Here is a 13567-nt window from a genome sequence, read left to right as displayed (position 1 = left end):
TCCCCCTCCCACTTCATCTCATTCATCTTCTTCATTCATTCACTCCATTTGGCCTATGACATCTCAAAGTCCTAATGCTAGTTGATTGAAAAATTAACATGAGTATGGATGAGATTAGGCCACACCTTTTGCATATTTTTTTTGTGTGTGGTATGTTTCATTAGCATAGTCCATTATATTATGTCTCTAACATGCATTAACACCAAAATTTTATTGTCCGGCCTCAAATAGTTGTGACTTCTACATAAGTCCAATTACGATTGCTTAACATAGCACTAAATTTGTGACATAAAAGGCATAAGCATTCTAGTTAGTGAGATTGTAAGTCTCCCCTCTTTCATGGTATTATATGGAAACTTGGCCTTCTTTCCTTCCTTTGGAAGATGTTTTGGTTCAAGGGTCCATGCTTGTGATAAGTGGGTTGAGTGTTCTCCAAAGAATGTCTTGAAAAGTAAAAGCAAAAACAAAACAATACTAACTTCTAACCTACTAACTACTAACTTTTAATTTCAAGCTTTTATTTTAATGCAATTTACTTTTAAGCACTTTATTTCATTTGCCATTGTTCATATCATTCTAATTGCTTATGTTAATGTAATTTTCACTTTGTCCCTTTGGACCATACTGTGTGACATATTTTGTTTGTGTATACTTTGTTTGTTTGTGTGGTCTTTGACCATTAATGTACATAATAATAACAAAAACCCTAAAAAACTTTTGAGTGGACTGTTGGTTTGATCTTGGACAAATGGACTTAGAATCTAGGCAACCTTCCTATGCTAATAGACTTGGCCAATGCCAACTTATTGAAGAACCAAGTGCTTGCAATTTGAAATTCATCTGATACATCTTTGAAGACCTCTCTAAGACTCATCTGCAACAGGATCATGGTGTAGCTGTTATTTTGAACCTGTGACTTGTGGAATTCATCTGTTGCATGGGCTATTTTGAAGAAGATCATGAAATGGATAAGCTTGGATGAGGCCATCTTTATTTGATGTCTTTCTCTTCAAGATAATATAATTGTGCATTTGTGTATTGCTTGATTCTAAAAGTCCAAGGGAATTATGGGTTTCTATTGACATTTTTGTCTATTGGATTGCTACCCACTTGGTCAGATCTTTTCAACTCTAAACTTTTAATTTTTGTACATAGGGTAGTCTCTTCATCTTCTCCCCATTTCTTTAATTTCAAAATCTCTCCCTCCATTTTTCAAAATCTTCTTTGTGTGAACTACTTTTGTTCTAAAACTTTGACCATTTTTGCAAAAAGATAGAAACTTTGGCCTTATGCCATTGCATTTTCAAAATTCTTTTCTTAAACCAAACTTGTGAATAAACTTAGTTATACTTGACCTAAACTTCCAAAAAGTCAAAAAGAACTAACTCATTCAAACCATTTTTAGGCCTTTGTGCCTTTCAAACTTAAATTTTGTTAAAATCAATGCACCCATTTTGAATTTTGTACCACGAACTACGAGGTTTTGATCCCTCATTTTTATGTTGGTACGTAGGCACAAGTCTGAAGGTCTTGTCAAACACAAAAATATAATTAATGAATTCTTTTCTCATTCTCCCATTCTATTTGTTTGTAATCATCACTTTGTACAAAATACATATGCACACAAAAAGGGCTCCCTAGGAGTACCTAGGACACTTTTGGTGCTAACATCTTCTCTCTGTGTAACCAACCCTCTTACCTGTGATCTTTAACTTTTATTAGTTTTTATTTGAAAACTTCTTACAGTTTTTGGGTTTTGTTCGTACTTTTTCCCTTTTCTCTTGAAAACAATAAAAGCGCGGTGACGACTCTTGTTAATTGATTTCCAACTTGTCAATAGTTTGATGATCATGAATTTCCCGCTACAAATAATAAAATAGTTTTAACCAATTTTGATTCTTCTCTCTCTCTTTCGTAAAACCTAATAGAATTTCTTGTGTATATTCAAGAAACTCAATATTTATCTCATATTTTGATTTGGTCTTTATGACATTAATTCACAATAATAATATTTCTTAATTTCAAGCAACCTAGAGTCCCAAGTAAGCAAACTCCAATAACAAATTAAAAACAATTAATATAACTTATAGTTAAGCAATCAACGAGCAACTGTGCATTTGAGATGCCAAATGTTTGTCCCGAAGCAACTTTTTTGAAGTCAAGGCATCTATGTGCCGTCATTTATATTTAAAAGAAATTATACGAAACAATTTTATGTCTAACGAGCACTAAACAAAACAAAGATATTATTAACTAAATTAAGATCGGCGCCGTTAAGTTAATTTTTATTTGTTTTATAGAGAATTTTGATTAAGATAAGAATTATTATTTAATAAATAGAATTGATAACTTTATATCATTAATAATATATTATGAATTATAATTTGATTTCAATTAATTACAAATAAAAAGTACATTTTAGTTGAAAGAAAAAAAAAACATATTATATAATTTTGAAAAATTAAATAATTAAAAAAATGTAACATGTTGTTTTTTTAAAATTTTGACTATCCTATCTTTTTTTTAGTTATCTCATTTTTAGATGCTTAATTTAATATATATATATATATATATATATATATATATATATATATATATATATATATATATATATATATATATATATATATATATATATATATATATATATATATATATATATATATATATATATATATATATATATATATATATATATATATATATATATATATATATATATCTATATATATATATATATATATATATATATATATATATATATATATTGATTTTTAGTTCTAGATAAATTTTAAATTTTATTTATAATAAGTTTTTCAAATTTATATCTATCTTCTCAAACATTAGTTATATGATGAATAAAATAATTTTAAATTTTAATTACTTTATTAACTTTTTTTTAAATAACTATTTTAATTTATTATAAATTGTATTATAAAATATTTATGTAATTTTATTGTTGATACAAAATATGAGTGTTCTCTAAAAAACACTATATTTTATTGTTCATTATTATAAAAAAAATTTAAACAAATTATAAATTCTATTTTTTATATAAAAAAATTAAGAATCTTATTATTTGTCTTCAAAAGAATATAAAATTAATTTAAAGACGAAATAATAATCAAAATTTATTTGTTTTCATTTTTATAATTGAAAAATAGTTGCAAAAGAATATAAATATTGTTTTATAAATTTTATAAAAATATTTCAAAGTTAATAAATATTTGTTAATTTAGTATATTCTGTATGTTATTTTCTAAAAATTATCTTAATTTGACATTGTAAAAGATTTATGTGATTATTAGTTGAAATACGAGAACTTTTATTTTAGGGGATTTTTATTATACTTCGCATAATCACTAATAAAAATAATTGGATCAATTATAAATTATTTTTGGCAAATTCTATATTCTTATGAGATAATTATTTATCTTTATTCTATTTTATTTTTGACAAACTCTATATTCTGAAAAATATATGTTGGATTATTATTTCTCTTATATTTATTTGTATAATATAAAAAAATACATAATAGAAATAATCTAAAACTATTTTTAAAATATTATATTAAAAAAAGATATATAAAAAAAAATTAACTTTTATATTATAATTAAAAATTAATCATAAAAAAATAAAATATATTATTCTATAAATTTTATAAAAATAATTAATATTAAATTAATCTATTTATTTTTCCGAATTTGAATCCATGACGTCTAATACAATATGATTTTACCTTTTAAAAAATATAGATTATTTTAAAAAGTATCACATGATGTGGCACAAATTAATATATTATATATAATAGATTTATGAATAGCTAGCATCAATTCATTTACATTCCTAAATCTACTAAATTAAAAGGATTCAGACAACAATGTAATAAATCATCACAAATATTAAAGTCACAATTGAGCAATCCATTTTCCCATTGGAACAAACTTAGAGTATTCTCCTTCGGTGTGGTTGAAAAAGAGCATTGTTCTCTTTCCATCTCACCCTCGGGATAAAAATCAGTATAAAGAATTGAAGGTGTAGCAGGTTGCTATGATAGAGAGTACTGAAATGAAGAGTGAAGGAAGCAAGGTGACATTAAGGAGCCTACTCTGACCCAAAAATCCAGCCAAGGTAATGGTAGCATCAGCAATTACTCTTGCAATTGTTCCGGCTTCCGTAGATAGAAGTCCACCATTGTAGGTTCCGCGAGAAAGCCTTGATGACATGACGCGTGAAAGTAGTGACAAGTTGACACCTGGAATCAATGATATATTGTCAAAAAGGCCATACAAATCAATTACACTCTGCTCAAGAACCGAGAATGCAAGAGCTAGAACAGGGACCTTAAGGCAATGGGTATACATTTCTTTGACCTAACCAACTAGACTCAAATATCTTAGAGTTTAATCTAACTCGTCTTACTACATAACCAGCATACAAGATGAATGCTACCCAAACTTTATACACACTACACAGTTATATCTTTAAATAAGGTGGGACTAATCCACCCCTTCAAAACCCAACACAATATCAGTGTTGGAAGTTGTAATAAAAACAAGTCAAATATTGCAATTAGGCGACTAAAGGCGTACCACAATAAAGGCGGAATCTCCAACTGTGTTAACAAAAGCTTACCAATAACAATTAAACCAACTTACTTGTAAGTTGAAAATGATAGATATCTATTTACCTGCTTGAAGGGAAGAGTTGTAAATAATATTTACTAATAATTATACATAATAATTGTACACGTCGGCCCATTTATCAAGCCCGTTAGATTTAGAGTAGACTAGTGTGATTAAACAAATTAGAGAATGAAATATATTTTCTACACTCTATGTTGGCTATAATACCATTCAGATGCAGAAGTTTAAAATTGTCAATCACTCAAATTTATTGGTTTTACTTATGAGGACAAAATTTTATGTTCTCTTTGCACCCTTATTACAATCTAGTGCACAATCTAAAAATGTAAAGAAAATAAGAGATTACCTTCCAGTACTTCGGCAGAAACAAATACAAGGAGACCCGAACAAATGTATTGTGGCTCAGAATATGGAAAGATTACATGGAAACTGAGTAAAACTCCTATGAAAACCATAATTTCTGATGTCAACAGAATTTGCCTAAAACAAAAAAAATACCCCTCAAACAACATGAAAAATAATATAATTTCCAACAATATTAACTTTATATATAAGGTATAGATTACCTATCCTCAAACATGTTGCTTATGTAGTTTCCAACAACAAGGTTTACAGGAAGAACTGTCAAGCCAAGGCAAGCAAGAAAAACTGCAACTGTGCTTGTTGACCAGTTGAAATAGTATGTTGTTACGACACTAGATTCAGATAGTAAAATCTCCATTACATATTTAAGCATGAAATATATTAATAACTGAACCTGCAGATGATGCGAAATTTGGTCAAGGTTAAAGCATTTAACTCTCCATTTCTTCTAATGATCTTCGATAGGAACATGGTGAATTTTATATAAGAAACAGCAATACAAGAAATCTTATATAACAAATGGTAATCATCATGTATATAAAAAGTAAAAAGTAATCTACTATATTTCAGTGTGATTTGCTGATATTTGGGACCAGTTTGTTTTAGCTTTAAAAAAATGAATTTTTTTTTGTATTTTTGAAAATGGATTTTACAAAAATATTTTTTAAAATATTAAAAAAAATTCTAAATTTGTTTTTTATAAATTAAAAGATTGAATTGTTCATTCTATAACATAAATATACATTATTGAAGATCAAAACATAGTCAAAATCACATTTTTTTCAAAAAGTTGTATCTTAAAAATGATTTTTATGAAAAGCTATTTGATTTTTTAAAAATTTGATATCCAAAAAAAGTTTCGATAAAATAATGAAATACCTAAAATAACATTTTAAGAATAACTATTCAAACCAAATTTTCATTTGAAACTTTTATGAAAAGTTTATTTGTAAATTTTTTTTACACTAAAATATGTAACACTATAAAAATCATTTTTAAAAAAAGCCAAAACAAACGGGCCCTTGATCTCATGTAAAGACCCCAGTTATTAATAGCGGCCGCTCCAAGCGCTATCTCGGAATTCTCTCCCGGTGCGGCAACCCTCCGCTACGGAGGAGCGGCGCTCATCCCAAAATTTTGGATAGCGGCCGGGAAAGCTGGGTAGCGGGTTGCGGGAGCGGAGCGCTTCCCGGCCCGGAGCAGTTTTTTGCTTTTAGGGGTTTTGTGAAGTGCGAAAAAACCTTTTAACCCATTAAAAGTTTTAAATTGGAAAATTTATTGTAGTCGTTCGTGTTTTCTCCTCTCTCATTCGTGTTTTTTCACCTTTCTCCAGCGCGTTTCTTCTATTTTCTGCTTTTCTATTTTGTTCTCTATCCTTTTCTTCTCTATTCATTGTTTTTCTATTTATTTTCAGGTTGTTTTTTCTTTCATATCATTATTTTTTTTTCCTTTCTTTTAAAATATAGTGATTTTGGAATTAATATACGTAGATCATTCCTATAATTAGTCCAAAAAGTTATCTAATCTACATTTTATATATATATATATATATATATATATATATATATATATATATATATATATATATATATATATATTACTCATATAATTAGTCCAAAAACTGAAATTTTATTCAACTTTTCTTCAAACAACTGTGTTACAAACCTAACTTTTCTTCAAACGAATGATAGGGTTCCTCCCTATTTATAGACTGAGATGGCTTGTTCATCCAGCAATCTCCAACTAACCTAACTAACTCAGCTAAAACAAACAAATAAAGGTAAGTCTAAATTCTGTCAACATTTCGACAACTATGCTTTCCGACACACAGAGCATTTCGACAACAACAGACTATGTCGAAAATATTACTTTGACACAGAATTATACTTTCAACAATGAACAATGCCACCATTTTAAGGAATTTTTCTCATTTATAATTTTCTAAAACTAACATGTCTTCGATGCCCACAGAAGACTATACATGTGTCACTTAAACACCAATAAACTAGGATTCCATCTCAACATCAAAAATGATTAGAAAATTTTGAATCTAATGAAAACATTATTGCTTTATAAGTCCAATAACATAAAAGTAACAGTGAGTTCACAAACCTTTACAGAAGGTGTAAGTAGCCGGTATGCCGATCCAATTGAATTGGCTGGTAGGCGAGATTCCTCTGGAGCTTCCTCACTATCATCATAATCTTGGTCAATGTCTTCATCTACCTTACCATCCGAAGTAATTAGTAATGGTTGTTTTAGGCCTTTTTCAAGTGCACCATTTTCTACTGCACAGGAAGAAGAAAAAAAATGTGTTATTTTCTATTTAGATGTTCAACAGAATGATAAAACACAAAATAAGATGAGTACCATCATTTGACTGATTTGGTGGTGTATGATTCTCTTCAACATCATGAGAAGGTTCTTTAAAAGAGATCCATAACCATACCAGATATACTAGCCAAGCAACAGCCATAACCCACCCGGGCAAGGTATTTTGATTAAATGTAAGGTTGTAAATCTTAAAATTAGTCTGAAGTATGCCGGCTAATGCAGGACCACATGCCATTCCAAGAGCACTGGCACTAACAAAACCAGCTGATGCTTGCATGCGGATTTTGAGCGGAACACAGTCACTGATATAACGCCGGTTAACAGCTCTGGCAGAACCCAATCTGCAAATTTCAGAAGGAAAAAGAAAATGTCTTAACTTAATACAGCTCAGGCATTTACAACTCAAATGAAGTCGAGAACATAACATCCATGTACCGTGAAAATAATGGTGTATTAAGATCTATGTAGCACCGTCATTTTAGATTGAAGGCATGTCCGGTGTTTGACATGTGTCAGTGTCTAACACCAACAAGGCACCGGCATATGTTACTTTGGTCACTTTCATTTTCTCAAATTATTAAAGTGTCGATATATCATTGTCGTGTCCCGTATCTGTGTTTGTGCTTCATATATTAACATTCTTAATTTAAAACCTCCTTCTTATCCTATTTTATAAAATTCCAATTAGGGTGGACTTTTTACTAAAATTGATTATAAGACTAGATTGAGAAAGATTAAATCATGGTTATATGAAGTTAAAAGTCAAAAGGCACGTTATGATAAATTATGTTGATCAAGTAATGAGAGGGAAAATTAAGATAACAGAATATTGCTTACCCACAAAACAGGCGACCGATTAAGAGAATCCATATTGAATGAACATCATACGCACAAGCATAAAAGACGTTTCCGAGGAAAAGAGCTATGCTACTGAACACAAGCGGCCTAAAGTATGATTTGTTTGACCATGCACTAAAATACACAGAAGAAAACAGCTGTGCAACAGCCATTGCCCCAATAACAATACCACAAACCGTTGGCGCAGCACCAAGGCTTGTCGAGTAATCATCTGCGGTAGGAACAATGATATATGTATTGACCATATATAAAAATGTGTTTGCCAAGTTGAGCAGAAGAGACATAAAATGGTATCTTTCATCGTCAACATGTTCCTCAGAAGGAGTAGGAAGGTCATCTTGCAAAATGAGTGCATGTTGTGCCAAAAAGTTAAGAAAGTTTGTTGAGTTGGATAGCCTATCAACAGCTGCGTTTATTGAATCAACCACGGGATCCTGCAAGTAAAACGATGCATAATCAACACCAATAAAATAAGGCTAGTGTTTTAAGTAGAAAAGTAAATGAAGAAAGAAACCTGGAGAGGAAGAGAAGGGTGATCATAAATTGATAAGTAGCTCCCCTGACGATCCTGAAGGTCATGTAGATTGCGAGATAAGGCTCCCACAACAGCACCTATTCCCTACAAATTCCATATGATTGAGTGAATTTGAATGGTTATTGATTAATCGTGTGAGGTGAAGATATTAATTACCACATGCTTGAAGACTTGTTGCAGCTGGGAGTAAGGATGATTTGCACGAGTTTTGACATAGTAATCAGTAAATCTATAACCAAGGCGTTTATCAAACTTCTTCAATATCTTGCGCAAGCCAATGGCGTTGATCTCTACAAAATAGAGGAGGTTTAATAGATCTTGTCCAACTGCTCTATAAGCTTCTCGCAGTTGCATTATTTTGTTAATTTCAGGCTCCTGCTGTAAATCATTATGCACCTCTCCAAGCTTTGCTATCCTGCTTGCCAAAAGCCCTTGTTGCTCCAATAGGAAAAGCACAATAGTTTCAATCTGAATTTTAACATAAGAAATTATTCAAACAAATATAAACATAGCAGTGAGTTTGACAAAGTGATTTAGTATTTCATCATAAAGCATTCAAGAAAGGAAAGAGGGAAAACCTGATTATCTAACATTCGTGAGAAATCCTTGAGAACATGTCGCCTATCTAGTGTTCCCAATTGAATTTGTTGAGCATATTGCCTTACTCGTTTCTTCATCAGTTTGTAGTTTATGTAATATCTATGATTAAAAGAAAATGAAACTCATGAACTATAACACCAAAAACAGGTAATAATTTGAAAAAAAAAATGAATAAATCACAAGTGTCTTAGTCGGTGATAAATCCAAGCGTATTATTACTTGAATACTACCATTAAACTCTCAACATAAATACATACCCTTGCCATTCTTCAATTTGTCTGTCTTTCAACTTCTTCCCAAAGGCAACCATCTCTGAGGGCTAGGAGCGTTAAAACCAATAAATTGTTTTATTAAACCAAAACCATAAACTTGATAACAATTTCATTTCATAATCAAAACACAAAATAGCATGGTATTAATCACCTTAATTCAAGACTTACAAAAGTAATTGGATACTGGTGTTTGTTTGAATCCTAACCAGCTCAAGCAACAACTTGTACTTCCAAGATACCAACGAATCTGTAGAACAAACCAGAGAGAAATGAATGAATCAGCACAAGATAAATATTGTACTATATAAATAAACAAAAAAGGAATTCGCAAAATTTTGGTTTTACTTTTTATTTAGTTTCAATTTAGCCCTAATTAATTTTCATTCTTTTTATTTTTTAGCCGAAAAAGTGGATAAATATGTATATAAGTTGTTTCGACTTTCCACGTCAAACTTACTTTTTCGGAAATTTTGGACTAGTATAGCTTTAAGCTTACATGATTTAAAATAAATTTTTAAAATAATATAATAATCATATAAAATTTTCATTGTATTTTATTTTTAAAAGTAGATTTTTTTAGCGGAAAAAAGTGGATAAATATGTTTGAGTTGTTTACTTTTGAAAAAATTTGTATCTTAAGATTTTGTACAGCTTACACATTTATATTAGTTAATCATGTTTTATAATTTTAATTATTATTTATATTAGAATAATAATTCATTCTATATTTTTAATTTTAATTATTATTATTTATATCATTTTAAATTAAATATTTTTTATTTTATATGTATGATAAAAATAAATATATCACTTGCTAATTGTGCAAGGTGAAATTTTGATTCTTAGTTATTAAATTTAAAACAATAAAAATATATTGATATATAATAAAATTATTCTATTTTTTAAAATTTTGAGTAAACTCGGATGGGATAAGTGAAAGAAAAAAATATATATTATTATTATTCAAAGAGAGAATGAATTAGGGAAATAAAAAATTATGAAAAGAGTTGAATCAAAAGGATAGAGGCAAAAGAAAAAAAATTTATTCCCTTTATCAAGTAAATTTGAAGAGAAACATCATATTTATAAATTTGTATATAATTGAAGTTTAAAAAATTATATAAAAAATAAAAAATGATTTCTCTCAATAAAAAGATTCTTACGATAAATACCATAACATCAACGATAGTCGTATAATCATCGTATAAATTATATATAAATAAAAGATAGGACTAGGAAAATTTTGATTTTACTTTTTTTTTAATTTAACTTTTAATATAAATTAATTTTACTTAATACGATAAAAAAATCATATAAACTTTTTGAGTTTCCTTGTTTTATTTTATTTTTAAAAAAAAATTGATGTCTGATTGTTGATTCGACTTTACACGTCAAATTTATTTTTGGAAAATTGTGTATCTTAAGATTTTGTACAAATTATTTTAAAAAGTAGTGTTATTTATTATAAAATAATTTGAAGAAGAAATTTAGAATATACACATTCATTATTTTATAAAATAATTTTAAATTTATTATAAATTTAATCATTTTTAATAAGAATGATAGATAGTGGTGATAATGAATAGTTTGAGATTTATTTTCGTCTTTTTTATTTTTGCTTTTCTTACTAACACTACAATAAATAATGCTTTTTATGATGAAGTTTTTACCTTAAACAGTAGAAAATCGAGGTATAAAGCAAAGGTGCACTATTTTTTATTATTTAAAAAAATAAAAATAAAAATTATATATTTTTTTGATTTTTCATAACATTGACGTGAAAAAACAACTCAGTACAAACTTTGATTCTCATTTAATGCAGTGTACGACTTTATTTATTTATAAGTCTAAATAAAATGTTTTAACCCTTAACAAATTAGGTTTTTAATATGTGATTGGAGTGAGTATTGTATTTACTTTGCAAATGATGATGTATTACAAATGTAGAAAATTATTTGGATATGTGGTTTGCGTTCTTATATAATCATATAATTGGATATTTATTTTATTTATCTAAGTTTATATCATAAACACTACGCCAAAAGAGGGAAAAGAGGGCGCTTTTTTTGGCCTATAACAGCGCTTTAAAGCGCCCTCTAATCTGGCGCTGGCATAGGTAAAGACAGCGCTTTTTTTTCTGGTGAAAGCGCTGTCTAAAGTGGCTCTTTAAGCCCTTTAAGGGCCACTTTAGAGGGCGCTTTTTAAAGAAAGCACCCTCTAAAGTGGAAACATTTAAGGGTTTAGAGGGCGCTTTTACTGGAAAGCGCCCTCTAAAGTGGAAACTTTTAAGGGTTTAGAGGGCGCTTTTACTGGAAAGCGCCCTCTAAAGTGGAAATTTAAAGGGTTTAGAGGGCGCTTATTTTGGGAAGCGCCCTCTAAAATGGGTGGTTATTTAAAAAAAAAAATTTAAAAAGCGCTATATTTTTTTATTTATTTTAGACAACCTGTATATTGAAGCAGTACACCCAAAACTGTATAATTTGAAGCCCTTTTTCACACATTGCATTCAACAAGCCTTATATACAACAATCCATACATATACAACAATCCACTGATATATAATCGTTTAACTTCTAAAGATTCTAAATATACAACCAATTCATAACTTAAAAAGAAATAAAACTAAGTAGCAAAAGCATCTCTGAGATGTATGTTTTTTTTGCTAGCAGCAGTCTTCTTAGCAACAACCTCTTTTTGTTCAATATCAATAGCATGAACCTAAAATATCATAAAATTAGTTAGGTGATGTATAAGATCAAGAATTAACATTTTCTATGCATAAATATCATATAATTGTGTTTATACCTTTTTTTTTTATGCAACTGACTCGATTTGCTGCGTAATCCCCTTATATTTTTGGTCTCTTATCTTTTGAAGATAGAATTGATATTTGTTTAGATGGACATGTTCCATTGTCGTAGAGGGATACTTTCAAATATCCAGCATCATCATCTACGCGAATGAGGCTTGACGACAATGGAACATCTCCATCTAAACAAATATCAATTTATACTTTCGAGTATCCCTTGCCCCTTGCACGAATGATTGACTTCATAATAGTCATTTTACCTGTAATAAAGAAAACAATTAAAATCAGATGACAAATGTAAAAACAATTAAAATCATAAAAGTCATTTTACCTGTAATAAAGAAAACAATTAAAATCATTTGACCTGTACCTTTTTCACTAAGTTCTCTTTCTTTTCTTGGTTGGAATATGTTCTACATGTCTCTTAACAACACGGACGGTTGGATTGATCCAAATACCCTCATTATGATCATTTCTAATATATGAATCATTTGATATAATATTCTCATCTTGATCATTTCTGGTAAACGATTCAATCTCAACATCAATATCACCTTGATCTCCAGTGTTTTCATCAATTACTTTGTTGGAAAAAAGAACTATAGACCATTTCGTACTTTTCGGATCATTGACATAGAACACTTGTCTAGCTTGAGAGGCTAGAATAAAAGACTCATCTTTGTATCCCACCCTATTAAGATCCACTTGCAAAAATCCTGACTTATCCATTCGAATGTCGTTATTATTTTCAACCCACTTGCAACCAAATATAGGAATCTGAAACTTCTCATAATCAAACACCCAAATGCGCTCGATAACACCAAAATACGACAGATTTGCAAATTTGGGGTTTAAGTCCTTCACACTTGATATGTGCATTGCTTCAGCTACCACGGTGACACCACTATTCTGCATAGTACTTTTATCATCTTGTTCTTTGGTATAAAATGTGTATCCATTAATCGCGTATGCGCTATAAGAAAAACATGGAAACTTGGACCATATGCTAAGCATCTCAACCTTTCTGTTATTGAAGCGGGATCTGAATAATACTTTGAATAAATATGATCCTTAAACCAAGGTATAAAACATCGATTGTGCTCTCGTACTATCCAATTTTCATTTCTATTGGGATTTAAACCTCGGAGAA

At 29.2% G+C, this 13567-nt stretch overlaps 1 protein-coding gene across 2 annotated transcripts; it reads right to left on the bottom strand.

The window, feature by feature from the left end:
* Window positions 1-3820: 3820 nt before the first annotated feature.
* LOC127129902 (SPX domain-containing membrane protein At4g22990) lies at window positions 3821-9944 on the bottom strand. Of its 2 annotated transcripts, none has more exons than XM_051059009.1 (11): window positions 9777-9944; window positions 9594-9655; window positions 9315-9435; window positions 8893-9204; window positions 8716-8820; window positions 8181-8635; window positions 7380-7684; window positions 7122-7297; window positions 5213-5403; window positions 4993-5126; window positions 3821-4255 (listed from the first exon to the last, which is right to left on the bottom strand). In XM_051059009.1, exons 2-11 carry the CDS (start codon window positions 9644-9646, stop codon window positions 4017-4019), a joined length of 2091 nt encoding a protein of 696 aa, XP_050914966.1. In that variant the 5' UTR covers window positions 9647-9655; window positions 9777-9944; the 3' UTR covers window positions 3821-4016. The 2 variants fall into 2 exon arrangements, with proteins under 2 accessions (XP_050914966.1, XP_050914970.1); XM_051059013.1 differs by having other exon boundaries at window positions 9760-9932.
* Window positions 9945-13567: the final 3623 nt, after the last annotated feature.

Source organism: Lathyrus oleraceus, chromosome 1 (genome assembly GCF_024323335.1).
Source record: "Lathyrus oleraceus cultivar Zhongwan6 chromosome 1, CAAS_Psat_ZW6_1.0, whole genome shotgun sequence".
NCBI lineage: Eukaryota > Viridiplantae > Streptophyta > Magnoliopsida > Fabales > Fabaceae > Lathyrus > Lathyrus oleraceus.
This window is presented reverse-complemented; position numbering and strand designations above follow the sequence as displayed.